At 48.7% G+C, this 25,399-nt stretch overlaps 1 protein-coding gene across 14 annotated transcripts in view; it reads left to right on the top strand.

Moving 5' to 3' along the window:
• Nucleotides 1-15,770, top strand: part of LOC122550354 (alanine aminotransferase 2-like) — a 178,106-nt gene extending 162,336 nt beyond the window's left edge. For 4 of the 14 annotated variants that reach the window (XM_087987702.1, XM_087987705.1, XM_087987703.1 and 1 more), the window contains 5 exons: nt 911-1,047; nt 4,745-4,919; nt 6,254-6,409; nt 9,078-9,190; nt 13,074-15,770. In XM_087987702.1, coding sequence (XP_087843828.1) covers nt 911-1,047; nt 4,745-4,919; nt 6,254-6,409; nt 9,078-9,190; nt 13,074-13,164 — 672 coding nt within the window. In that variant the 3' untranslated portion in view covers nt 13,165-15,770. Of the gene's footprint in view, nt 1-910; nt 1,048-4,744; nt 4,920-6,253; nt 6,410-7,397; nt 7,582-8,947; nt 9,191-13,073 lie in introns of those variants that run through there. The other 10 variants (XR_015757297.1, XR_015757296.1, XR_015757295.1 and 7 more) reach the window with 10 other exon arrangements.
• The last annotated feature ends 9,629 nt before the right edge of the window (nt 15,771-25,399 follow it).

Here is a 25,399-nt window from a genome sequence, read left to right as displayed (position 1 = left end):
AATATTCCAAATGCGGCCTAACAAGGGTTTTATATCACTGTCGCATGGTTTGCCAAGTCTTGTAGTCCCTGCTCCACCTGATGAAGACAAGCATGCCCTGTGCCTTCATCACCTTGGCCACCTGTGGACCTGCACGCCCAGATCCATCTGTATGTTAATGTCAGAGCCTTTCTCCCAGGGTAGAAATGTCAATGAGGAGGGGACACAGGTTTAAGGTAAAAGGGGGTAAGTTTAAAGGCAATGTGAGAGGCAGGGTCTTTTACACACAGAGAGGATGGGAAGTGCCTGGAGTGTACTGGAGACAGATACAATAGCAATGTTTAAGAGGCATCTCGACAGAGACATTACAAGGCAGGGAATAGAGGGATATGGACTGAGTAGAGGCAAAAGGATATCGTTTAGGAAGGTGTCTTGTGTCGAGACAGGCTAGGAGAGCTGAAGGGCCTGTTCCTGTGCTGGACTGTTCATCGTTCTAGCCCAGGGAAGTGAGATTATAATTCAGTAGATTTCTCAGTGCCAACTCGATGGGCCAAAGGGCCTCTTCTGTACACTTCGAAAGATGCACTGCAGAACTTCACCAAAGGGGGAGGGGGAGGAGGGTGGTTTGGGGGGGAGGGGGAGGATTTTGGGGGAGGGTGGTGAGGGGGACGGGGAGGACTTCAGGCGGAGGGGGGATTTGGGGGGAGGGGGAAGATTTTGGAGGGAGAGTGCTTGGCGGGGGGGGGGGGTGGTTTTGGAGTGGTAGTTGGCTTCCTGAGGGATACTCTGTAAAGAAACAGATGAGGAATGTGGGCAAGAATTAAAGTGGGTTTTTATGATGAAAGGATTGCCATGTGCTGGTGTGTGCGTATTAGTATAGTGAGCAGCAGACGTATTCTGACTCCAAACCTGTTACCTTTTCTTCCAACAGGTCTATCAGGACAATGTCTACGCTGAGGGCTGTCAGTTCCATTCCTTTAAGAAGGTTTTGTTTGAGATGGGTCCTGAGTATTCCAACATTGTTGAATTGGCTTCGTTCCACTCCATCTCCAAGGGTTATATGGGAGAGTGAGTACACTGAGTGACGCAGGAGTATGAACGTTGGGTGGATTGGATGAGGTGTGTGGAATGAAGATGGGTCACTGGGCCAGGGAGGGGAGTGGAAGGGCAAGGGTGAGGCACCTTCAGTGAATGGGACAATTGCCTGCTCCCTGGTAACCCATCCATCCTTCCAAGTTATGTGTATTGACTTTGACCCTCCCTTCACCCAGGGCTTTATTCTGTTGCAAAAGTAAACTTTAATTAAAAATATTTTTGTCAACACTCACCGGTATTGTAACAATTCTGTACAGTCTGTACAGGAAAACAAACACTGGAATTTGAAGTTCCCCACAGATGTCCCAAGGCAATTCTAATTCATGGCGGAGCGTGTTTTTATACATCAAGGCAATGCGAGGGTCTGATAACTGAACAGACTTCCCTTAAACTTTGACAGAAGGACCTGAGGCGGTGCTGTTTCCCCACTGTCCAAGCTTTAGTGCATCCCTCACCAGGTAGTCGTGGAGCTCGGAATGCCCCTCTTTCCCGGTTACATCCCTGCTCGGATATCCCAAGAGAAGGAGAGCACAGTGCTCCAAGATTCCGTGGAGACCTCTCGTGACCAGTGGGGGGCTGGAGGGCATTATCAGTTTGGACAATGATATTCTAGTTGAATGAAGTTCCTGTTTGATGGTTTAACTTTGTGTTTGTTGTTGGTTTTCTGGTCAGAAAAGGGCTGTTTTATTTTCCTTTGGTATTGATTTGGACCCTTTGGAAGGTCAGGGGTGGGGGGTAGTTTCACCCCCGGACTGTCCCTGTCCCAGATGTGCTTCATGGGGTCAGTGTGAGGGGAATTCTATTTTTAGTTGAAATGATTAGAGGAATTTTTCTTTGGACTTGAAACCCTTGTTGACCCTGTCTCAGGACCATCAGGATGGGGACAGAGCAGAGGGGATTTATTTTTCCATTTCCTTTGTTTTTTAATGAGTCGAGGAAGGTTTATTTAACATTATGGCCCCTGCCCCTGGTAATAGAGTCAAGGGAGAGCCATGTTTTGTTTGTTTATTTTTGTTTTCCCCAGAGGAATACAGATTTTATTTTCAGTTAGGAAAGTCAAGGAAGCTTTTTTTTATTTCAAAAGAGTAGTAAGTTATGTATCTGAAGTTGCTGGTGACACAAAGTTGGGTAACATTAAAGACAATGTAGATGACAGCATACAATTCCAAAGGGATATTGATAGATTGAGTGAATGGGCAAAACTGTAGCAGATGGAGTTCAATGTAAGCAAGTGTGAGTTTATCCATATTGGACTGAGGTCACATTTTGGCCTAATGGTTTATCCAGAGACCCAGGTAATGTTCTAGGGAGGTGTTCTAGAACGTAGAACATAGAAAAGTACAGCACAGAACAGGCCCTTTGGCCCACGATGTTGTGCCAAGGTTTAATCCTAATCTAGAATAAAATAACCTAACCTACGCACCCCTCAACTCACTGCTATCCATGTGCATGTCCAGCAGTCACTTAAATGTCCCCAATGACTCTGCTTCCACCACCACCGCTGGCAACGCATTCCATGCATTCACAACTCTCTGTGTAAAGAACCTACCTCTGTCATCTCCTTTATACCTTCCTCCTAATATCTTCAAACTATGACCCTCATACCTGTCAATCCTGCCCTGGGGAAAAGTCTCTGGCTATTGACTCTATCCATGCCTCTCATTACCTTGTACACCTCGATCAGGTCTCCTCTCTTCTTCCTTCTCTCCAGCGAGAAAAGTCCGAGCTTATTCAACCTTTCTTCATAAGGCAAGCCCTCCGGTCCAGGCAGCATCCTGGTAAACCTTCTTTGCACCCTCTCCAAAGCCTCTGTATCTTTCCTATAGTAGGGTGACCAGAACTGGACACAATATTCCAAGTGTGGTCTCACCAGGGTCTTGTGGAGCTGCAGCAAAACCTCGCGGCTCTTAAACTCGATTCCCCTGTTAGTAAAACCCGAAACACCATATGCTTTCTGAACAACCCTATCCACTTGGGTGGCAACTTTGAGGAATCTATGTACTTGCACACCCAGATCCTTCTGTTCCTCCAGACTGCCAAGAATCCTGTCTTTAATCCTATATTCAGCATTTGAGTTTGACCTTCCAAAATGGATCACTTCACATTTATCCAGGTTGAACTCCATCTGCCATTTCTCAGCCCAGCTCTGAATCCTGTCTATGTCGCGCTGCAGCCTGCAATAGCCCTCTATATTATCAACGGCACCTCCAACCTTTGTGACATTTGCAAATTTACTAACCTACCCCTCAACCTCCTCATCCAAGTCATTTATAAAAACTACAAAGAGCAGAGCCCTGCGGGACCCCACTCAACACTGTCCTCCAGGCAAAATACTTTCCATCTCCAACCACTCTCTGCCTTCTGTCAGCCAACCAATTCTGAATCCAGATAGCCAAATCTCCCTGTGTCCCATACTTCCTGACTTTATGAATGAGTCTTAATGAATCAGGAAATGACTGATGAAGGGCTTTTGCCCGAAATGTCAATTCTCCTGCTCCTCGGATTCTGGCTGACCTGCTGTGCTTTTGCAGCACCACACTCTCGACTGATCTCCAGCATCTGCAGTCCTCACTTTCTCCTAATGTTCCAGGGACCCCAGTTTGAGTGCTGCCATGGCAGAAGGTGGAATTCGAGTTCAATAAAAATCTGGAATTAAAGAGTCTAATGATGGCCTTGGATCTATTGTCGATTGTCGGAAACCCCATCTGGGTCACTGATATCCTTGAGGGAAGGAAACTGTCACCCTTACCCGGTCTGGCCTACACGTGACTTGCAGACCCACAGCAATGTGGGTGACTCTTTACTGCCCTCTGGGTAATTCAGGACAAGCAATACATGATGCCTAGCTAGTGACTCCCTCATCCTGTGAATGATTTTTTTAAAAAACTTCCAGATGGTATGAAGTTAAATATAATGGGTGCCCAGAGAGACTTGGGGGTCTAGGTGCCTCGATCTTTAAACTGTCACAGTCAGGTGTAGAAACTAATCCAGACAGTTAATGGAATGGTGGCCTTTCTATCTAGAGCACTGGAGTACAAAGAAAACAGTGGTTATGCTGCTGAAATACCGAACCCTTGGTTCGAGCCCACTTTCCTCTGCAGCAGACCTGGTCACTACCACCTCCAGAAGCCTGGAATGGTCTTGGAAGGGAGTTCAGAGTCAGTTTGCAGGAACGACACCTGGTTTTCAGGGGCTAAGTTATGAGGGGAGATTATACAAATTAGGCCTCTGTTGTCTCTAGAATTTAGACGGTCAAGGTGTGATTTTATCGAAATCTTCCCAATTAATGGGAAAAGACAGAGTAGATAAAGATAAACAATTTTTACTGGTTGCGGATTCTGGAACTAGGTCACAGATTCCGAGAATTAGGGGCCAGAGCGTTCAGCAGAGATGTTAGGAAGCACTTCCACACACAAAGGATGGGAGAGGTTTGGAACTCTCTTCCAAAAATGGTCATAGGTACTGGATCAGTTGTTAATTTTAATCCTGAGAGAGATACATTTTTGTTAAGCAGAAGTATTAAGGGTTATGGGCCAAAGGCAGATGTATGGAGTTAGGCCACAGATCAGCCCTGATCTTATTGAATGGTGGAAGAGTCTGGACAGGCTGGATGGCCTGCCTCCATTCCTATGTTCCTAATGTTAGTGTTTGTTTTCCTTTCTCTCTGTAGGTGTGGTTACCGGGGGGGCTACGTGGAACTCGTCAACCTGGATCCTGAGGTCAGGATGCAGTTGATCAAACTGGTCTCTGTCCGTCTCTGCCCCCCAGTGTCGGGGCAGGCAGTGCTCGGAGTGATCACAGACCCTCCTCGGCCCGAAGAACCCTCATATGAGAGGTTCATGAGAGTGAGTGACTTTCCAACAGCAGCTAATCTTCCTTGGGATCAGGAGCCCTATCAAACCCGAATGTTCTCCAGACTAAAGTGATCAAACTGTCTGCGTGCAGGCAGGGATAAGAAACTGAGTTGGATGATCGGTCATGATCATTATTGAATAGTAGAGCAGGCCTGAGGAGCCAATAGGCCTACTCCAGATCCTGCCATCTTTGTTTCCATTAGAATTTCAAATTAAGTGGCTCAGTGGTTAGCACTGCTGCCTCACAGCGCCAGGGTCCCAGGTTCGATTCCAGCCTCAGGCAACTGACTGTGTGGAGTTTGTACATTCTCCCCGTGTCTGCGTGGGTTTCCTCCCACAGTCCAAAGATGTGCAGGTCAGGTGGATTGGCCATACTAAATTGCCCATAGTGATAGGTGAATTAGTCAGGGGGGAATGGGTCTGGGTGGGTTACTCTTCGGAGGGTCGGTGTGGACTTGTTGGGCCAAAGGGCCTGTTTCCACACTGTAGGGAAATCTAGTCTAAATCTAGTCTAAAAGTCCAAATAGTAATGTAAGTGAAATCACAATAAGATTCTCCTAAATTATTATCAACATCAACGGCTCACTACTATTTCTTCACTTCATAACCTATGCTATAGCTGGGGGGGTTTGATGGGGGGACAGTGTAGGGGGAGCTTTACTCTGTATCTAACCCCGTGCTGTCCCTGTCCTGGGAGTGTTTGATCGGGGGACAGTGTAGAGGGAGCTTTACTCTGTATCTAACCCCATGCTGTCCCTGTCCTGGGAGTGCTCGATCGGGGGACAGTGTAGAGGGAGCTTTACTCTGTATCTAACCCTGTGCTGTCCCTGTCCTGGGAGTGCTCGATCGGGGGACAGTGTAGAGGGAGCTTTACTCTGTATCTAACCCCGTGCTGTCCCTGTCCTGGGAGTATTCGATCGGGGGACAGTGTAGAGGGAGCTTTACTCTGTATCTAACCCTGTGCTGTCCCTGTCCTGGGAGTGCTCGATCGGGGGACAGTGTAGAGGGAGCTTTACTCTGTATCTAACCCCGTGCTGTCCCTGTCCTGGGAGTGCTCGATCGGGGGACAGTGTAGAGGGAGCTTTACTCTGTATCTAACCCCGTGCTGTCCCTGTCCTGGGAGTGTTCGATCGGGGGACAGTGTAGAGGGAGCTTTACTCTGTATCTAACCCCGTGCTGTCCCTGTCCTGGGAGTGCTCGATCGGGGGACAGTGTAGAGGGAGCTTTACTCTGTACCTAACATTGGTCCTATTATTCCTAATGCGTTCTCAGTCAGTGAGGCCATATGTTGAGGATGTTCTGTTTCTTCCTTTCTCTGTGTGCAGGAGAAGCGAAATGTGCTGAACTGTTTGGCAGAGAGGGCGCGTCTGACGGAGGAAATATTCAATGACACTCCAGGAATCCGGTGTAACCCAGTGCAAGGAGCAATGTACTCATTTCCCAGGATTGCTATCCCACCCAAAGCCATTGAGGCAGCTGAGGTAAACTCCTGAAATCTAACCCAACCTTGATAGCAGCCTCGAATTGTGTGAAATATTGCATTCTGTGTTATGAGGAGTGGCAGAGGGAGTTTAATCTAGATAAATGCGAGCTGCTGCATTTTTTGGAAAGGCAAATGAGGGCAGGACTTATACACTTAATGGTAAGGTCCTAGGGAGTGTTGCTGAACAAAGAGACCTTGGAGTGCAGGTTCATAACTCCTTCAAAGTGGAGTCGCAGGTAGATAGGATAGTGAAGAAGGCGTTTGGTATGCTTTCCTTTATTGGTCAGAGTATTGAGTACAGGAGTTGGGTGGTCATGTTGCAGCTGTACAGGACATTGGTTAGGCCACTGTTGGAATATTGCGTGCAATTCTGGTCTCCATCCTATCGGAAAGATGTTGTGAAACTTGAAAGGGTTCAGAAAAGATTTACAAGGATGTTGCCAGGGTTGGAGGATTTGAATGATAGGGAGAGGCTGAACAGTCTGGGGCTGTTTTCCCTGGAGCGTCGGAGGCTGAGGGGTGACCTTATAGAGGTTTATAAAATCATGCGGGGCATGGATAGGGTAAATAGACAAGGTCTTTTCCCTGGGGTCGGGGTGTCCAGAACTGGAGGGCATAGGTTTAGGGTGAGAGGGGAAAGATATAAAAGAGACCTACGGGGCAACTTTTTCACTCAGAGGGTGGTACGTGTATGGAATGAGCTGCCAGAGGAAGTGGTGGAGGCTGATACAATTGCAATATTTAAAAGGCATTTGGATGGGTATATGAAGGGTTTGGAGGGATATGGGCCGGGTGCTGGCAGGTGGGACTAGATTGGGATATCTGGTCGGCATGGACAGGTTGGACTGAAGGGTCTGTTTCCGTGCTGTACATCTCTATGAACCTATGACCATGTTGTAAATGTCTGCATTCGATCTGAGTAGAGGTGTTTCTAAATCATGGCTGTATGAAATGATTGGTTCCAAATTTGTTGTCTTTTCTTTAAGGAACTGTAACCTGAACTTATCACTGAACAGTGCTGCTCTCATTGTTGAAGAGTCCATCCTGGAACTGGAACGCAGCAGAGATAGGTTACAGGACAGAAGGAGGACATTCAGCCTGTAAGCTCTCTGAAGGAGCTCCTCATTTCATGCTATTCCTCCCTTCTCCCCATAATGGTGCAGATGCCAGTCCCATTCAGTTGGACCTGTCTCCAAAGCACTCTCGGGACGTGTGTTCCAAACACTAACCACTCACTTTGCCTATTTACCCTATCCATGCCCCTCATAATTTTGTAAACCTCTATAAGGTCACCCCTCAGCCTCCGACACTCCAGGGAAAACAGCCCCAGCCTGCTCAGCCTCTCCTTATAGCTCAAATCCTCCAACCCTGGCAACATCCTTGTAAATCTTTTCTGAACCCTTTCAAGTTTCACATCTTTCCGATAGGAAGGAGACCAGAATTGCACGCAATAGTCCAACAGTGGCCTAACCAATGTCCTGTACAGCCGCAACATGACCTCCCAACTCCTGTACTCAATACTCTGACCAATAAAGGAAAGCTTACCAAACGCTGCCTTCACTATCCTATCTATCTGTGACTCCACTTTCAAGGAGCTTTGAACCTGCACTCCAAGGTCTCTTTGTTCAGCAACACTCCCGAGGACCTTACCATTAAGTGTATAAGTCCTGCTAAGATTTGCTTTCCCAAAATGCAGCACCTCGCATTTATCTAAATTAAACTCCATCTGACACTTCTCAGCCCATTGGCCCATCTGGTCAAGATCCTGTTGTAATCTGAGGTAACCCTCTTCGTTATCCACTACACCTCCAATTTTGGTGTCATCTGCGAACTTACTAACTATACCTCTTATGCTCGCATCCAAATCATTTATGCAAATGACAAAAAGTAGAGGACACAGTACCGATCCTTGTGGCACTCCACTGGTCACAGGCCTCCAGTCTGAAAAACAACCCTCCACCACCATCCTCTGTCTTCTACCTTTGAGCCAGTTCTGTATCCAAATGGCTAGTTCTCCCTGTATTCCGTGAGATCTAACCTTGCTAACCAGTCTCCCATGGGGAACCTTGTCGAACGTCCATGAAAAGAGTTCTAAACCTGTCCCACCCTGTGTGTGTACAAGTGCTTCCCAACATCTCTCCTGAACAGACTGTCCCTAATTCTCACATCCTGTTCTAGAATCCCCAACCGGTGGATAAAGACAAACTATCTCTACCCTGTCCTTTCCTGTTAATATCTTGAAGACTTCAATCAGGTCTTAACCTTCTACACAACCCTTCAAATTCAAGGCCATATACAAGGCAATGAAGGTAAAGCCATCACAACGATTAGTTCTGACAGAGCCGATTGAATGGATTGCTGGGTTATTTCACAGGGCACAAAAGAGCTGATCACCTTTCTGCATGTCCGCAGTCTGATCCAGGTCAGACTGGGTAAGACCGGTCATGTTCTAAGCAAAAGATCACTTTGGAGTTCTATGTCAGCTAAAGATCACGTTGAATGACACTAGTGTTTTATATCCTGATTATTTTAACAGAGTTCAGATTCTCGAACTGTCCAGATGGAATCAGACCTCAGTGGATCCCGTAAGCCAGTGAGGGGTCCCTGGATGAGATACCCGAACCCTGTAATGAACATGCAGTAACCCCAGTGTCCTTCCCCACCAGGCTGCAGGGCAGACCCCAGACATGTTCTTCTGTATGAAGCTGCTGGAGGAGACTGGCATCTGTGTGGTTCCAGGGAGTGGCTTTGGACAGAAAGAGGACACTCATCATTTCAGGTACAAGGAGAGAGAATTTACATTTCTATAGCACCTATCATAAGTTAGGGATGTAACATACCTCTGTAACGTAGTCATGGCTGGAATTGGGACAAGTAATTTATGCACAGCAAGCTCAAACAGGCGGCACCTATCGGCAGTTTTGGTAATTATTAGAGAGGCTTCAGGGCACAAGGGAACATACTCCATACTTTTCTTCCAAACAATAACTATGGAAACCTTAATATCGATCTGAGAGCTCAAATCATAGCTTAGCTCACCTAAGGCTGAAACGTCCAACAGTGCGGCACTCCCTCAGCACTGACCCTCCGACAGTGCACACTCCCTCAGCACTGACCCTCCGACAGTGCGGCACTCCCTCAGCACTGACCCTCCGACAGTGCGGCACTCTCTCAGCACTGACCCTCCGACAGTGCGGCACTCCCTCAGCATTGACCCTCCGACAGTGCGGCACTCCCTCAGCACTGACCCTCCGACAGTGCACACTCCCTCAGCACTGACCCTCTGACAGTGTGGCACTCCCTCAGCACTGACCCTCTGACAGTGCGGCACTCCCTCAGCACTGACCCTCTGACAGTGCGGCGCTCCCTCAGCACTGACCCTCTGACAGTGCACACTCCCTCAGCACTGACCCTCTGACAGTGCGGCACTCCCTCAGCACTGACCCTCTGACAGTGCGGCGCTCCCTCAGCACTGACCCTCTGACAGTGCACACTCCCTCAGCACTGACCCTCTGACAGTGCGGCGCTCCCTTGGCAATGCACTGGGGTGTTAGTCTGAATTACCTGCACGTGGCTGTGAAGTTGGGATTGAAGCCAGAAATTTGTGAATCTGAGCAGAGAGCTGTGCTCTCCTCTCTTTCTCGTGGTCTGTTTTCTGCTGTTTGTCAGTAGCATGTGGATGAATGTTTGACTTGACTGTTGATATCCTGTATTCAAATCCCATGAACATGCCTGTCACTGTTAAATTTAAATTCCTTCTGCATTACAAGAACAGGGTGATGAGGTCCTTTCTGTCTGACCTTTGACCAGTCTGGGTTTGACTGACTGGGGCCTAGTGTCTGGATGTGACACCTGACCTCCTCTGGCCCCCCACTCACTGCACTCCTTGCACAGCTGCTTGAAATCTGTCTGTTTCACACCCCATCCCCTCACCCTTAGCCTGTTGGGCAGAGTGTGAAAATGTCTTTGATCACCACTTACTCGTTTCAGGGCCAGTGGGAATGAGGGTAAACTATTTGCCCAGTTTGAGGGTTGCTGGGAATAAATGGGTTATTTTCGAGGTGTGAGGCTGTGCCCCAGTGGGTGCTGCAGTGATTGGTGCTGGAACCTTGGCTGTATGCAATCTATATTGATGGCTTGGGTGAAGACTCAGTAATATATCCGTGTTTGTTAATGGAGTAAAGATAGGTGAGACTGGCAGCAAAGACATATAGACAGAGTAAGCGAGACAGAGGATCATGTGGATAAGCGGAATGGTTGAAAGACAGGTTAGGAAACCACGAAATTGATGGGTTACGTAAGTGGGTGAAAGTTAGCAACTGGAGTCTGATACACGCTCAAGTGAAGTTGTTCAGTTTTAAGGAAGTATTATTGAAATGGAGAAGAATTGCAGAAAGCTGCAACACACAAAGACTTGGGGGGGAGACTTGGAACACAGAAAGCTAGCACATGGGTAGCAGGTAATCAGGAAGGGTAACAAAATGTTGGGCCTTTTTTCAAAGGGGTCGGAGTATAAAACTAGGGAGGTTTACTGTAGCTGTACAAGGAGCTGGGGAGAGCACACCTACTGGGCAGTTTGTTCCCCTTATTAAAGGAGAGATGTTCTTTCAGAAGAGGAGGTTCACTTGGATGGTCCCTAGGATGGGGGGGGGGGGGGGATTGTCTTATTAGCGAAGGTTAAACAGGTTGGGACTCTGCTGGCTGGAGAAAAATGAGAGGGGATCTCACTGAAACATGCCCAATTCTTGAGGGGCTTGACAGGGTCAATGCTGAGAGGGTGTCTCCCCTCATGGGAGAGTCGAGGGCCAGTGGGCACTGGCTCAGAATAAAGAGGCACCGACTGGAGGCTGAGGTGGGGAGGGAATCCCTTCTCTCCGAACTCCCCGTCACAGGGAGCTGTGGGGGCAGAGTCCTTGTGGATATTTTAGGCTGAGACCGAGATTCCTGATCAGTCGGGGAATTGAGAAGAAAGGGCAGGAAAGGGGACGTGAGGATTGTGGGATCAGCCATGAGCCTGTCAAATGGCAGAACATGTTGGTGGGGCCGAATGGCCTCCTTCTGGTTCTTATAGTCCTATGGTTTTATGTGTGAGGTTCTCCTCTTGTAAAAATAAAAAAAAAGTCAGGATCTGTTTGAAACAGTGAGGGAGTGGGTAAATGTTCCTATTTGAGGAATTGGTGTGTCCTTGTTGGCAAAGTAAACAGGCTGAGCAAACAGTACAGAAGGATCGGTTATATTCCTGTTTACTTCGAGGACACTGAGTGCGAGAGTAAGGGAGGCTTTACAGTGATGTCAGGAGCTTTGGTGAGGTTCACTGGGTGCTGTTTTGGAAGCTAGTTAGTTCATTATTTAATCAAGGATTTGGCTTTGACTGACAATGTGGAGAATACAATGTAACTTCATTGTGTGAATCCAACAACCTCCTTGACGAGAGAGCTAGCTTCACTCAGAGTTCTGTCTGAGTTACAGCAACCGACCCACTTTCATTCATTCATTCAGCATTTATTGCCTGTCCCTAGTTGCCCCCTTGAGAGGGTGGGGGTGAGCTGCCTTCCTGACCCGCTGCAGTCCGTGTGCTGTGGGTTGACCCACAATGTCCTGAGGGAGGGAATTCCAGGATTCTGACCCAGTGACAGTGAAGGAACGGTGAGATATTTCCCAAGTCAGGATAGGGAGTGGCTGGGACATTAGTGTTCCCAGCAATCCAGAGTTAGATCAAGTTTAGAAATAGCAAAATTGAAAGCAAGTACAATATTCCAACAACTTTTGCAACACCTGCAATGTAATGAGATGTCCAAGGATGTTGTGAAACTTAAAGGGTTCAGAAAAGATTTACAAGGATGTTGCCAGGGTTGGAGGATCTGAGCTACAGAGAGAGGCTGAACAGGCTGGGGCTGTTTTCCCTGGAGCGTTGGAGGCTGACTGGTGACCTTATAGAGGTTTACAAAATTATGAGGGGCATGGATAGGATAAATAGACAAGGTCTTCTCCCTGAGATGGTGGAGTCCAGAACTAGAGGGCATAGGTTTAGGGTGAGAGGGGAAAGATATAAAAGAGACCTAAGGGGCAGCTTTTTCACGCAGAGGGTGGTACGTGTATGGAATGAGCTGCCAGAGGATGTGGTGGAGGCTGGTACAATTGCAACATTTAAAAGGCATCTGGATGGGTATATGAATAGGAAGGGGTTGGTGGGTGCTGGCAGGTGGGGCTAGATTGGGTTGGGATATCTGGTCGGCATGGACGGGTAGGACCAAAGGGTCTGTTTCCATGCTGTACATCTCTGTAACACAATGACTGTAAGTCATGAGAATGCAAAACGATATATGTATTTGTACCAATGGCCAAAGGCCTTCTTTATTGAGGGGTAGATTTTGAGGAGTATCATTGAGGAAGAAAGAGGGTCAGAGAGTTTGCAGAGCTCAGAGCCAGGCTGTTGAAAGCACTGCCACTGATCGTGCAGCAATGCGAGTGGATTATCAGGGAACCGCACTCTGGATTTGTACAGGCAGATAGAGAAATGGGGCAGTGGGATGAGGATATGGAAGGGTGAACACTGTAATGCGATGATTGTGGTGGCGATGGTTGGGTTTGGGTGTTTCGCTGGAGTATTCCCTTTGGTTTTGATTCTCTTTGTCCTTTGCTGTATTTCTGCTCCTTCACAGGATGACCATCCTCCCCAAGACTGAGAAGCTGAAGGTGCTTCTAAGCAAGCTGAAGAAATTCTACCAGGAATTCACCCAACAGTATTCCTAACCATCAGAGTCTGTCCCCAACTCCATGCCCTGCGGGAGTGCACAGGGACAAACCTGTCAGGTTATCAAATGTGCTAGCAATAGGAACGTACACACATACAGTGTACATCTCGATGTTTCAGCAAGGGAGGCGGGGGGGGGGTGCAATGCAAATCAATAAAACAAATGATCTGCCCTAGAACCAATCAAACACATCGTTAGGTGAAGGGATAACGAATGGGAGGGAAGGGACAGATATGATCAAGAAAACCATCTAAGATGATTCTCTATAATGTTAACAATGCAATAATCTCAAAGTTAGGATGAAGTAATTGGAACTGTCTGATTTCCTCATGGTCTGTATCTGCAACAGGAGCAATTTTCTGTGATCCTCGTTGAGGGGATCGCTCCCTCTGTGAACAATCTCATCTTGGACTTTACATTAATATTCTGCATCAGGACCAAGGAAATTGCAGAATTAAATATTAATTGTCGTTGAGGATTTTCGCCGGTACTGTCCAAAGTTACCAGTTTTAAGCAATGATTCAGACTTGGGTTAAAAGCTAGGAGTTCAGACATGGCCAATCCTCAACAAAGAGGTGGGAGCAAGACAACAGGCCTCAGTGCCAGAGGATTAGAGCCAAGATTTCTGATCCTGAGCCCGGAGAACCAGCAGCGTGCCTGTCCAAGCACCTGTAGGTGTTCCTGTCCAAGCACCTATAGGTGTTCCTGTCGGAGTGCCTGTAGGTGTTCCTGTCGGAGTGCCTGTAGGTGTTCCTGTCGGAGTGCCTGTAGGTGTTCCTGTCCAAGCACCTATAGGTGTTCCTGTCGGAGTGCCTGTAGGTGTTCCTGTCGGAGTGCCTATAGGTGTTCCTGTCGGAGTGCCTATAGGTGTTCCTGTCCAAGCACCTGTAGGTGTTCCTGTCGGAGTGCCTATAGGTGTTCCTGTAGGTGTTCCTGTCGGAGTGCCTATAGGTGTTCCTGTCGGAGTGCCTATAGGTGTTCCTGTAGGTGTTCCTGTCGGAGTGCCTATAGGTGTTCCTGTCGGAGTGCCTATAGGTGTTCCTGTCGGAGTGCCTATAGGTGTTCCTGTCCAAGCACCTGTAGGTGTTCCTGTCGGAGTGCCTATAGGTGTTCCTGTAGGTGTTCCTGTCGGAGTGCCTGTAGGTGTTCCTGTCGGAGTGCCTATAGGTGTTCCTGTCTGTGTTCCTGTCGGAGTGCCTATAGGTGTTCCTGACGGTGTTCCTGGCGGTGTGCCTGGGTGAAGGGTGAGAAGCTGCTGATATTCCAGTTGTGCCACTGAGTGACATTAACAGCCAACCTTCTGACTGTGGTGGTACTCAGAACACAAGATAGACACAAAACGAATGCAGTTAAACTTCTGTAATTCACAAGAGCAGTGGGTCAGTCAGTCAGTACCCTAACGTGAAGCCTCCCAGTTACCAACTCACCTTCGGGTTGTATGGAACACAGCTCCCTTGTGTAGTTCTGCTCCTTGATTGGATTGGGTGAGCTGGACACACTCCCATGTCATGTTTGGTGCACAAGGGGAACACCATGAACTGGCGACCTCCCCTTTATCTGAAAGTCCAAAACAGCAATGGAATTTCACTTCACGGGAGACACAAGGGAAGCTAATATAACAACCACTCCAAACCTACGGGACCAATCTGGAGTCTAACTGACCCATTCCTGACCAAGATTCACAGCTCATCTTGGGTCATGCCCCAGGTCAGAGGTCATGGATGCCATATGGGAGAGTTGGTCTTATGATGAGATTTACTAAGGGGGGTGTTGATTGTCTGTGAGACATGCTGTGACCCTGAATGAACCAATGGATTAATCCTGAACACCATCATTCTTCATGAAGCCTTTATTTTCAGATGTATCCACCAGGTTTGAGGATCAATCCCTGAGTGCCTTGGCTAAGTTCTGTTTTCTCTCTCTGTTGGTTGTGAACAGCGAGCAGCGACAGCAGTATTTGTGGTGGATTTCCAAAATGGAGCTGTTTAACTTGAATTGGCTTTGTTGTCTCACACGATAATCAATAGAGACCTAATCCGAGGAGAGTTCATTTAGTCTGAAAGCAAGAGGCAGTAGATAAGCTGCTGTTAGTCCAAAATAAACGCAGAGTGTGCTGGAGCAACTCCAGTCAGGAGAGTGGAGAACAGCTAATGTTCCCAATCACTGCTCAAAATCTGTCCTGTACCAAGTACATTTGGGGGTGTATTGTGTCCACACAGAGCAGTCTTAGTCATCGCTGGGGCCAGTTTTCACTTCTGTCTCTGGTAGGGTTGGTGCAATAGGCGTGTAGTTTCAAAATCAGTGTCACATCAGCATGACTCGGCTGAATTTAATCTTAAACTACCTTCTAATTGCAAGGATCACTTTTTAATTAGGTGTTTTATATTCCTGCCTCACCTTAAGCTATTTGATATTGGTCCCTGATGTTTTTGGGAACTTGTATTAATTGTTTTCATTGTTGTGGTGGGTAAACACCTTGAGAGAGAGCCGATTGAGCATTTTAACAAAAGACAGGGTGTGGAGGGTCAGAAGGATTGAAAGATCTTGCTTCGCAGTTCTCTGTCCTGTACTTGTTTCAAAAATAAAGACTTTTAACTCAAGTTAGCAATGCCTCTGAACGTCTGCTCCTTTCACATGTGACACAGTTCATGTTACAGGCTTGGTACAGGGTGGGGAGGTAACACTACTCCCTGGGAGGAGAATTTGGGAAAAGGTTAAAACCCCTCTTCATTCATCAGAGTAAGGCAGGGTGACGTGACAGGCCTGTATAATGTTAGAAATGGATGGGATATGGTAAGACAGAAGCCTTCAGTTTCTGGGGCTAAAGGGTGGGCTACAACAATTCTTAAATACAAAATTAGCTGATAGAAAACTACAAATGCCATGAGATTCTATGTTAAAAATCACACAACACCAGGTTATAGTCCAACAGGTTTAATTGGAAGCACTAGCTTTCGGAGCGACGCTCCTTCATCAGGTGCGTCGCTCCGAAAGCTAGTGTGCTTCCAATTAAACCTGTTGGACTATAACCTGGTGTTGTGTGATTTTTAACTTTGTACACCCCAATCTAACACCGGCACCTCCGAATCGTAGTTTTCTATGTTAGAGTTGATAGATGTGAAGCTGGAAAAGCACAGCAGGTCAGACAGCATCCGAGCAGCAGGAACATCAATGTTTCGTCAGGAGTGGGGAGGGGCAGGGGAGCCCAGAGGTATATAGGGGGAGGGGGTGTGGCTGGGGGGTGGGTGGGAAGGTTGGTTGGGATGGTGATTGGTGGATGCAGGCAGGGGGTTATTGTGATTGGTCAGTGGGAAGGGTGGAGCAGCTAGGTGAGTAGGAACATGGGCAGGTCAGGGAGGTGAGGAGGGACAGGGAGGGCTGAACATGGGGTAAGGCTGGGGGAGGAGGGACTTTGAAGCTGGTGAAGTGGATGTTGAGGCCACTGGGCTGTACACTTCCCAGGGGAAATATAAGGTGGTGTTCCTCTAGCTTGTTTGGTCTGTAGTTTGTTTGTAGTCTGACAGTGGAGGAGGCCAAGGATGGACATGTCGCCAGGGGAGTGGCAAAGGGAATTAAAATGGATGGCAACTGTAAGGTCGGGTTGGTTAATGAGTGTGGAGCGCAGATGCTCCATGAACCAGTCCCCGAGCCTGCGTTTGGTCTCCTCGATATAGAGGAGACCACATCGGGAGCAGCGGGTATAATAGATGAGGTTGGATGATGTGCAGGTGGATCTCTGTCGGATCTGGAAGGATTGTTTGGGGTCTTGGGCAGAGGTGTGGGGGTAGGTGCTGCACCTCCTGTGGTCGCAGGGAAAGGTACTGGGTGGGGTGTACACGTTGGTGGGGGTGTAGAGCTGCCAAGGGAGTCACAGAGTGAATGTTCCTCACGGAAAACTGACGGAATGGGAAGGAAATATCTTTTGGGTGGTGGGGTCTGATTGTAGGTGCCAAAATGTCGGAGAATGACCCGTTGGATTCGAAGGTTGGTGGGGCAGTACTATGTTTTAGTCAGAAACAGGTATAGCACAGAAACAGACCCTTCGGTCCAACTCTTCCATGCTGACCAGATATCCTAAATTCATCTAGTCCCATTGGTTTAGGGTGAGGGGGAAAGATATAAAAGAGATCTGAGGGTCAATTATTTCACACAGAGGGTGGTACGTGTATGGAATGAGCTGCCAGAGGAAGTGGTGGAGGCTGGTACAATTATAACATTCAAAAGGCATCTGGATGGGTATATGAATAGGAAGGGTTTAGATTAGATTAGATTCCCTACAGTGTGGAAACAAGCCCTTCGACCTAACAAGTCCACACCGACCCTCTGAAGAGTAACCCACCCAGACCCATTTCCCTCTGACTAATGCACCTAACACTACGGGCAATTTAGTATGGCCAATTCACCTGACCTGCACATCTTTGGACTGTGTGAGGAAACAGGAGCACCCAGAGGAAACCCACACAGACACGGGGAGAATGTGCAAACTCCACACAGAGAGTCGTCCAAGGCTGGAATCGAACCTGGGACCCTGGTGTTGTGAGGCAGCAGTGCTAACCACTGAACCACTGTGCCGTTTAGAGGGATATGGGCCAAGTGCTGGCAAATGGGACTAGATTAGGTTAGGATATCTGGTTGGCATGGATGTGTTGGACCAAAGGGGTCTGTTTCTGTGTTGTACATCTCTATGCCTCAGTGACTTTGCCCCTAAGACAATCCCTCCATACCAGGGATCATCTGAATGAACATTTTTCTGAGCTGCCTCCAATGAAATCTTTCCTTAAATAAGGGGACCACAACTGCTCACAGTATTCCAGGTATTGTCTCCCCAGCTCCTTCTACAGCCTCTACTCTCATATTCCAAACCTCCTGAAATAAGGAGAAAATGAGGACGCATATGCTGGAGATCAGAGCTGATAATGTGTTGCTGGAAAAGCGCAGCAGGTCAGGCAGCATCCAAGGAACAGGAGAATCGACATTTCGGGCATAAGCCCTTCTTCAGGAATGAGGAAAGTGTGTCCAGCAGGCTAAGATAAAAGGTAGGGAGGAGGGACTTGGGGGAGGGGCGTTGGAAATGCAATAGGTGGAGGAAGGTCAAGGTGAGGGTGATAGACCGGAGTGGGGTGGGGGCGGAGAGGTCAGGAAGAAGATTGCAGGTTAGGAAGGCGGTGCTGAGTTCGAGGGTTGGGACTGAAACAAGATGGGGGGAGGGGAAATGAGGAAACTGGAGAAATCTGAGTTCATCCCTTGTGGTTGGAGGGTTCCCAGGCGGAAGATGAGGCGCTCTTCCTCCAGCCGTCGTGTTGCCATGGTCTGGCGATGGAGGAGTCCAAGGACCTGCATGTCCTTGGTGGAGTGGGAGGGGGAGTTGAGGTGTTGAGCCACGGGATGGTTGGGTTGGTTGGTGCAGGTGTCCCAGAGGTGTTCTCTGAAACGTTCCGCAAGTAGGCGGCCTGTCTCCCCAATATAGAGGAGGCCACATCGGGTGCAGCGGATGCAGTAAATGATGTGTGTGGAGGTGCAGGTGAATTTGTGGCAGATATGGAAGGATCCCTTGGGGACGTAAGGGGGGAGGTGTGGGCGCAAGTTTTACATTTCTTGCAGTTGCAAGGGAAGGTGCTGGGAGTGGAGGTTGGGTTGATGGGGGGTGTGGACCTGACGAGGGAGTCACGGAGGGAGTGGTCTTTTCGGAACGCTGATCGGGGAGGGGAGGGGAATATATCCCTGGTGGTGGGATCCGTTTGGAGGTGGCGGAAATGACGGCGGATGATACGCTGTACATGGAGGTTGGTGGGGTGGTAGGTGAGGACCAGGTTTGTGGTCCTCACCTACCCAAAATCCTGCCCAAAATCCACAAACCTGACTGCCCCGGCCGACCCATTGTCTCAGCCTGCTCCTGCCCCACCGAACTCATCTCCGCATACCTCGACACGGTCCTGTCCCCCTTAGTCCATGAACTCCCCACCTACGTTCGGGATACCACCCACGCCCTCCACCTCCTCCATGATTTTCGCTTCCCCGGTCCCCAACGCCTTATCTTCACCATGGACATCCAGTCCCTGTACACCTCCATCCCCCATCACGAAGGACTCAAAGCCCTCTGCTTCTTCCTTTCCCGCCGTACCGACCAGTACCCTTCTACAGACACCCTCCTTCGACTGACTGAACTGGTCCTCACCCTGAACAACTTCTCTTTCCAATCCTCCCACTTCCTCCAAACCAAAGGAGTAGCCATGGGCACCCGCAAGGGCCCCAGCTATGCCTGCCTCTTCGTAGGATATGTGGAACAGTCCATCTTCCGCAGCTACACTGGCACCACCCCCCACCTTTTCCTCCGCTACATCGATGACTGTATCGGCGCTGCCTCGTGCTCCCACGAGGAGGTTGAACAGTTCATCCACTTTACCAACACCTTCCACCCCGACCTCAAATTCGCCCGGACCGTCTCAGACTCCTCCCTCCCCTTTCTAGACTTTTCCATTTCTATCTCGGGCGACCGAATCAACACGGACATTTACTATAAACCGACCGACTCCCACAGCTACCTAGACTACACCTCCTCCCACCCTGCCCCCTGTAAAAACGCCATCCCATATTCCCAATTCCTTCGTCTCTGCCGCATCTGCTCCCAGGAGGACCAGTTCCAAAACCGTACAACCCAGATGGCCTCCTTCTTCAAGGACCGCAATTTCCCGCCAGACGTGGTCGACAATGCCCTCCACCGCATCTCTTCCACTTCCCGCTCCTCCGCCCTTGAGCCCCGCCCCTCCAACCGCCACCAGGACAGAACCCCACTGGTCCTCACCTACCACCCCACCAACCTCCATATACAGCATATCATCCGCCGTCATTTCCGCCACCTCCAAACGGACCCCACCACCAGGGATATATTCCCCTCCCCTCCCCGATCAGCGTTCCGAAAAGACCACTCCCTCCGTGACTCCCTCGTCAGGTCCACACCACCCACCAACCCAACCTCCACTCCCGGCACCTTACCCTGCAACCGCAAGAAATGCAAAACTTGCGCCCACACCTCCCCCCTTACTTCCCTCCAAGGCCCCAAGGGATACTTCCATATCCGCCACAAATTCACCTGCACCTCCACACTCATCATCTATTGCATCCGCTGTACCCGATGTGGCCTCCTCTATATTGGGGAGACAGGCCGCCTACTTGCGGAACGTTTCAGAGAACACCTCTGGGACACCCGGACCAACCAACCCAACCACCCCATGGCTCAACACTTCAACTCCCCCTCCCACTCCACCAAGGACATGCAGGTCTTTGGACTCCTCCATCGCCAGACCATGGCAACACAACGGTTGGAGGAAGAGCGCCTCATCTTCCGCCTGGGAACCCTCCAACCACAAGGGATGAACTCAGATTTCTCCAGTTTCCTCATTTCCCCTCCCCCCACCTTGTCTCAGTCAAATCCCTCGAATTCAGCACCACCTTCCTAACCTGCAATCTTCTTCCTGACCTCTCCGCCCCCACCCCACTCCGGCCTATCACCCTCACCTTAACCTCCCTCCACCTATCGCATTTCCAACCCCCCTCCCCCAAGTCCCTCCTCCCTACCTTTTATCTTAGCCTGCTTGGCACACCCTCCTCATTCCTGAAGAAGGGCTTATGCCCGAAACGTTGATTCTCCTGTTCCTTGGATGCTGCCTGACCTGCTGCGCTTTTCCAGCAACACATTTTTAGCTCCTGAAATAAGGGTCAACATTCCATGACTCTTGCTGATTCCCTGCTGCCCCCGTGTGCTAGCTTTCTGTGTTTCATGCACATGTCCCTCCAAGTCCTGCTGTGCTGCAGCTTTCTGTGGTCTTTCTCTGTTTAAATAATACTCCTGGTGTTTTGTTTCCCTTCCAAACTGAACAACTCCATAGTTTCCCACATTATATGTCTATTTGGGGGTCTCACAGTGTCTAAAACTGCTGCCCCTCAGCGCCAGGGACCGGAGTCTAATTCGACCTGAGTCTAATTCAACCCTCGTGGAACTGTGTGTGGAATTTGCACGTTCTCCCCGTGTCTGTGTGGGTTTCCTCCGGGTGCTCCAGTTTCCTCCTACAGTCCAAAGATGTGCAGGTCAGGCTGTGGGAAATGCAGGGGTTAGGCTAAGGGAGTGGGTCTGGATGGGATTCTGCTCAGAGGGGTGGTGTGGACTCGATGGGCCGAATGGCCTACTGCCACGCTGTAGAGGATTCTATACTCCTTTTGCCAATATGTTCACCCCTTACATTTAGCATGTGAATATTTTTAGCTACGTACATCCTGGTTGTAACTTGCCTATTTTCGTGTTGTTTGTAAATTGGCTACAGTACGTTCCCTTCCTGTCTCCAAAACGTGACATTTTGTCAATATCACTCTAGTTTTGTTTGGCCCTATAACTGTTTGTACACATCCCCCATTAGACAGAGTGCCTGAAGGCAATGTGCTGATCGTTATACCAGAACATTTCTATTTAGATTGCAGATTTAGATTTTATTGTCATGATTACAGGATTATAGTGAAAAGTGTCTAATGTCACCACCTGGTGCCGTCTAAGTTACAAAAAACTTAGGGACAAAGTTAAAAAAGTTAAGCATTACCTTCATAGAAAGAGTAGAAAAGCAAATAAATCAGGCAATAGTTAACATTAAAGTCCTTCTTAATATCGACTGGAAAACTAAAGGAACAAAGTTAGACATCACATTGTACTAATTGTGGAACTGTCTTAGAACAGAGAACACAGAACAGTGCAGCACAGGAACAGGCCCTTCGGCCCACAATGTTGTGCTGAATATGTCTTGAAATGAAACACATACCTTTTTCCGGGTCTTAATCCATGTCCCTGTGCTTATCTAAATGTCCCTTAAAATGCCTCTATCGTATCTTAAAGCTACAGGCCTGGAAGTTGAACTGTAACAAAATCATTCAGCCCAGGGGGAGGCCATTTGACCCATCGTTGCTTCTTTGAAAAGCTCTCCGAATAGTCACACTCCCCCTGCCCTTTCTCCAGAGCCCTGCCATTTTCTCCCACCTGAAGTATTTATCTGATATTATTTTGAAATTAAATTATTGGATCTTTGTTCATCAAGCTTTCTGATCCACGTGAGACTGAGAGAGCACCTTTAGCACGTTAACCTTCTCCAGGCCATTACGGAACGTGCAGTAAACACTGACATACCCAACAATACCCACAACTCACTGAAAAGGCAAAATAATTCTTTTGAGGCAGAGGAAACGTTGATAAGGCAAACAAGGAAGGAAGGAAAGAGGACATTTATACAAGATAAAGCTATTAGTGAGGGGGTGGGATCAAGGTGGAGCTTGATACAGGACAGTATGGATAAAGTTTTCAGGAGTAGGGGTCTATTCCAATGAACAAACCCGTCTTTGAAACATTCCCACCACATAGAGGCCACATCATTGATTCCTGTACAGAGGGCAGAGTCTCAACCTAATCTGAGGAGGAAGTGAGGACTGCAGATGCTGGAGATCAGAGTTGAAGAGTTGGTGCTGGAAAAGCGCAGCAGGTCAGGCAGCATCCGAGGAGCAGGAGAATCGACATTTCAGGCATAAGCTCCTCATCAGGTAACATCCTATAAACAGACACTTGTCAAAAAACAAATTCAGGAAACAGATTGTCTCACATGCAGTTCTCCAATCCAGGAGGAAAGAACATCAAAAGACAATTCTGAGAAAAAATCTCAGAGAGAGTGTGGCAGCCATGAGAGATTTCCAGCACCCCAATCCTGCTGAGACCCCAGCAATAACTGGGGAAAGGTAAAACGAAGAATCCTGCTTCTGTGACAGCTTGGCCATCACTCCACAGGACCAGGCCGCAGCTACAAGGACCACAAGGAATGGACTCTATCTACACTATTTATGGCACTGTAGGAGCCTCTCAAAAATGCCTAACCCCACCTAAGCCATTAAACGATGGTAAGATAAATGTCAAAGTTAAACATAAATAAATAAAACGAAAGGATGCAGCAGGCCTGGTTATCAGACACAGCCGGCCTTGGGAGCCCAGCAATTCTGACCCGGCCAAAACATAGTAGGATTATCGAGCTAGTGAATAGAAAGTACCATCTCTCTGCATCACCTCTAACTTTACAATTGGAGATGATGCTATTAGCCCAATAGCGATGTCAACATCCCAACCAGACCAAGTATTATTGTGACTTATAAGGATTGTAGTGAAAGGGTTAACTGGAGCTGTTTGCACATTGACTGTGATTGATGTCAGTTTCCATGGATACTAACTGTGTCATTGGAGGGTTACCCTCTTCTATTGGTAAGGGGCTGAGAGATTAATAGGGGGATGAGGGGGGACTTGGGGGAAGGTAGTTGGAAGTGCGATAGGTGGGTGGAGGTGGGGGGGGCGGGGTGATGGTGACAGGTCAGAGCAGAGGGAGGAGCAGATAGATGTGAAGGCAGATGGACAGATGGGACAGTTCAAGAGGGCAGTGCCAAGTTGGAATGTTGGATAAGGTGGTGGGAGGGAAGGTGAGGAAACTGGTGAAATCTACATTAATCCTGTGTGCTTGGCAGGTCCCAAGGTGGAAGATAAGGAATTCTTCCTCCAGGCGTCGGCTGGCAAGAGTTTGGCGGTGGAGGAGGCCCAGGACTTGGCGGAGTGGGAGGGGGAGTTAGTGTGCAGTCACAGGGCGGAGGGTTGGTTAGTGCATGTGTTCCAGAGACGTTCCCTGAACGTTCCGCGAGTTGGCATTCTATCTCCCCGATGTAGAGGAGACCACATCGAGAGCAACAGACACAGTAGATGATGCGGGTGGAAGTACAGGAAATCTCTCAGTTGTGGAAGGATCCTTCGGGGCCTTGGATGGAGGTGAGGGAGAAGGTGTGGGCACAGCTTTTGCACTTCCTGCGGTGGCAGGGGAAGGTGTCAGGAGTGGAGGGTGGGTTGGTGGGGGCTATGGACCTAACAAGGGAGTCACTCAGGGAATGGTCTCTGCGGAATGCGGATAGGGGTGGGGAGGGAAATATATCTCTGGTGGTGTGGTCTGTTTGTAGGTGGTGGAAATGATGTTTGTATGCGGAGGTTGGTGGGGTGGAAGGTGAAGACCAGGGGTGATCTGACCTTGTTGCGATTGGAGGGGTGAGGTTCGAGGGCGGAGGTGCAGGAAGTGGAGGAGATGTTCTGCAGGGCATCGTCGAACATGTGGGAGGGGAATTTGCAGTCCTTGAACAAGGAGGCCATCTGGGGTGTTCTATGGTGGAATTGCTCTTCCCAGGAGCAGATACAGCAGAGGTGGAGAAATTGGGAATAAGGAATGGCATTTTTACAGGAGGGAGGGTGGGAGGAGGTCTAGTCCAGGTAGTTGTGGGAGTCGTTGGGTTTGAAGTTGATGTAAGTGTTGAGTCAGTCACTGTTAGTGGAGATGGAGAGGTCCAGGAAGGAGAGGGAGGTGTCTGAGATGATCCGGGTAAATTTAAAGTCGGGGTGAAATGTGTTGGTGAAGTTGATGAACCCCTTGGCATCATGGTAGCCCACAAGCCCACCACACACTGAAACAGCAGCTAATGAACTTGAAAGACCCTATACAGACAATGAGCAAAACTAATGTCATTTACAAAATACCGTGCAAGAACTGTAACAAACACTACATTGGATAAACAGACAGAAAACTAGCCACCAGGATACATGAACATCAACTAGCCACAAAAAGACACGACCTACAACCACTAGTATCCTTACATACAGATGAGGAAGGGCACCACTTCGACTGGGACAACAGATCCAGCCTAGGACAAGCCAAACAGAGACACGCACGAGAATTCCTAGACGTATGGCATTCCAACCAGAACTCTATCAACAAACACATCGAGTTAGACCTCATCTACCACCCCCTGAGAAAAGGAACTGGACGTGACTTCACCACATGAAATGACATCACCACAGGAAATGACATCACCACAGGAAATGACATCACCAACCCAAAGATATAAATAGAAAGCAGGCATTTTCAGCAGTGCTTCACCTGAGGCCCACTGAAGATGTTACCTAGTTAGGGTGATGAAGCATCAGGAAATGAACCTTCCAGCTCAGCGAGCAAACTTACATCCAGAACTGTTCAACCTCCTTGTGGGAGCATGAGGCGGCGCCATTGATGTAGCGGAGGAAAAGGTGGGGGGTGGTGCCGGTATAACTTTGGAAGCTAGACTGTTCCACGTCGCTGACAAAGAGGCAGGCATAGCTGGGGCCCATGTGGGTGCCCATGGCTACCCTT

This window comes from Chiloscyllium plagiosum, unplaced genomic scaffold (genome assembly GCF_037043375.1).
Source record: "Chiloscyllium plagiosum isolate Xiang-an unplaced genomic scaffold, Cpla_swu_hap1 HiC_scaffold_5, whole genome shotgun sequence".
Classification (NCBI taxonomy): domain Eukaryota; kingdom Metazoa; phylum Chordata; class Chondrichthyes; order Orectolobiformes; family Hemiscylliidae; genus Chiloscyllium; species Chiloscyllium plagiosum.
The sequence above is the reverse complement of the archived record's forward strand: the minus strand, read 5'-3'. Positions and strand labels throughout refer to the sequence as shown.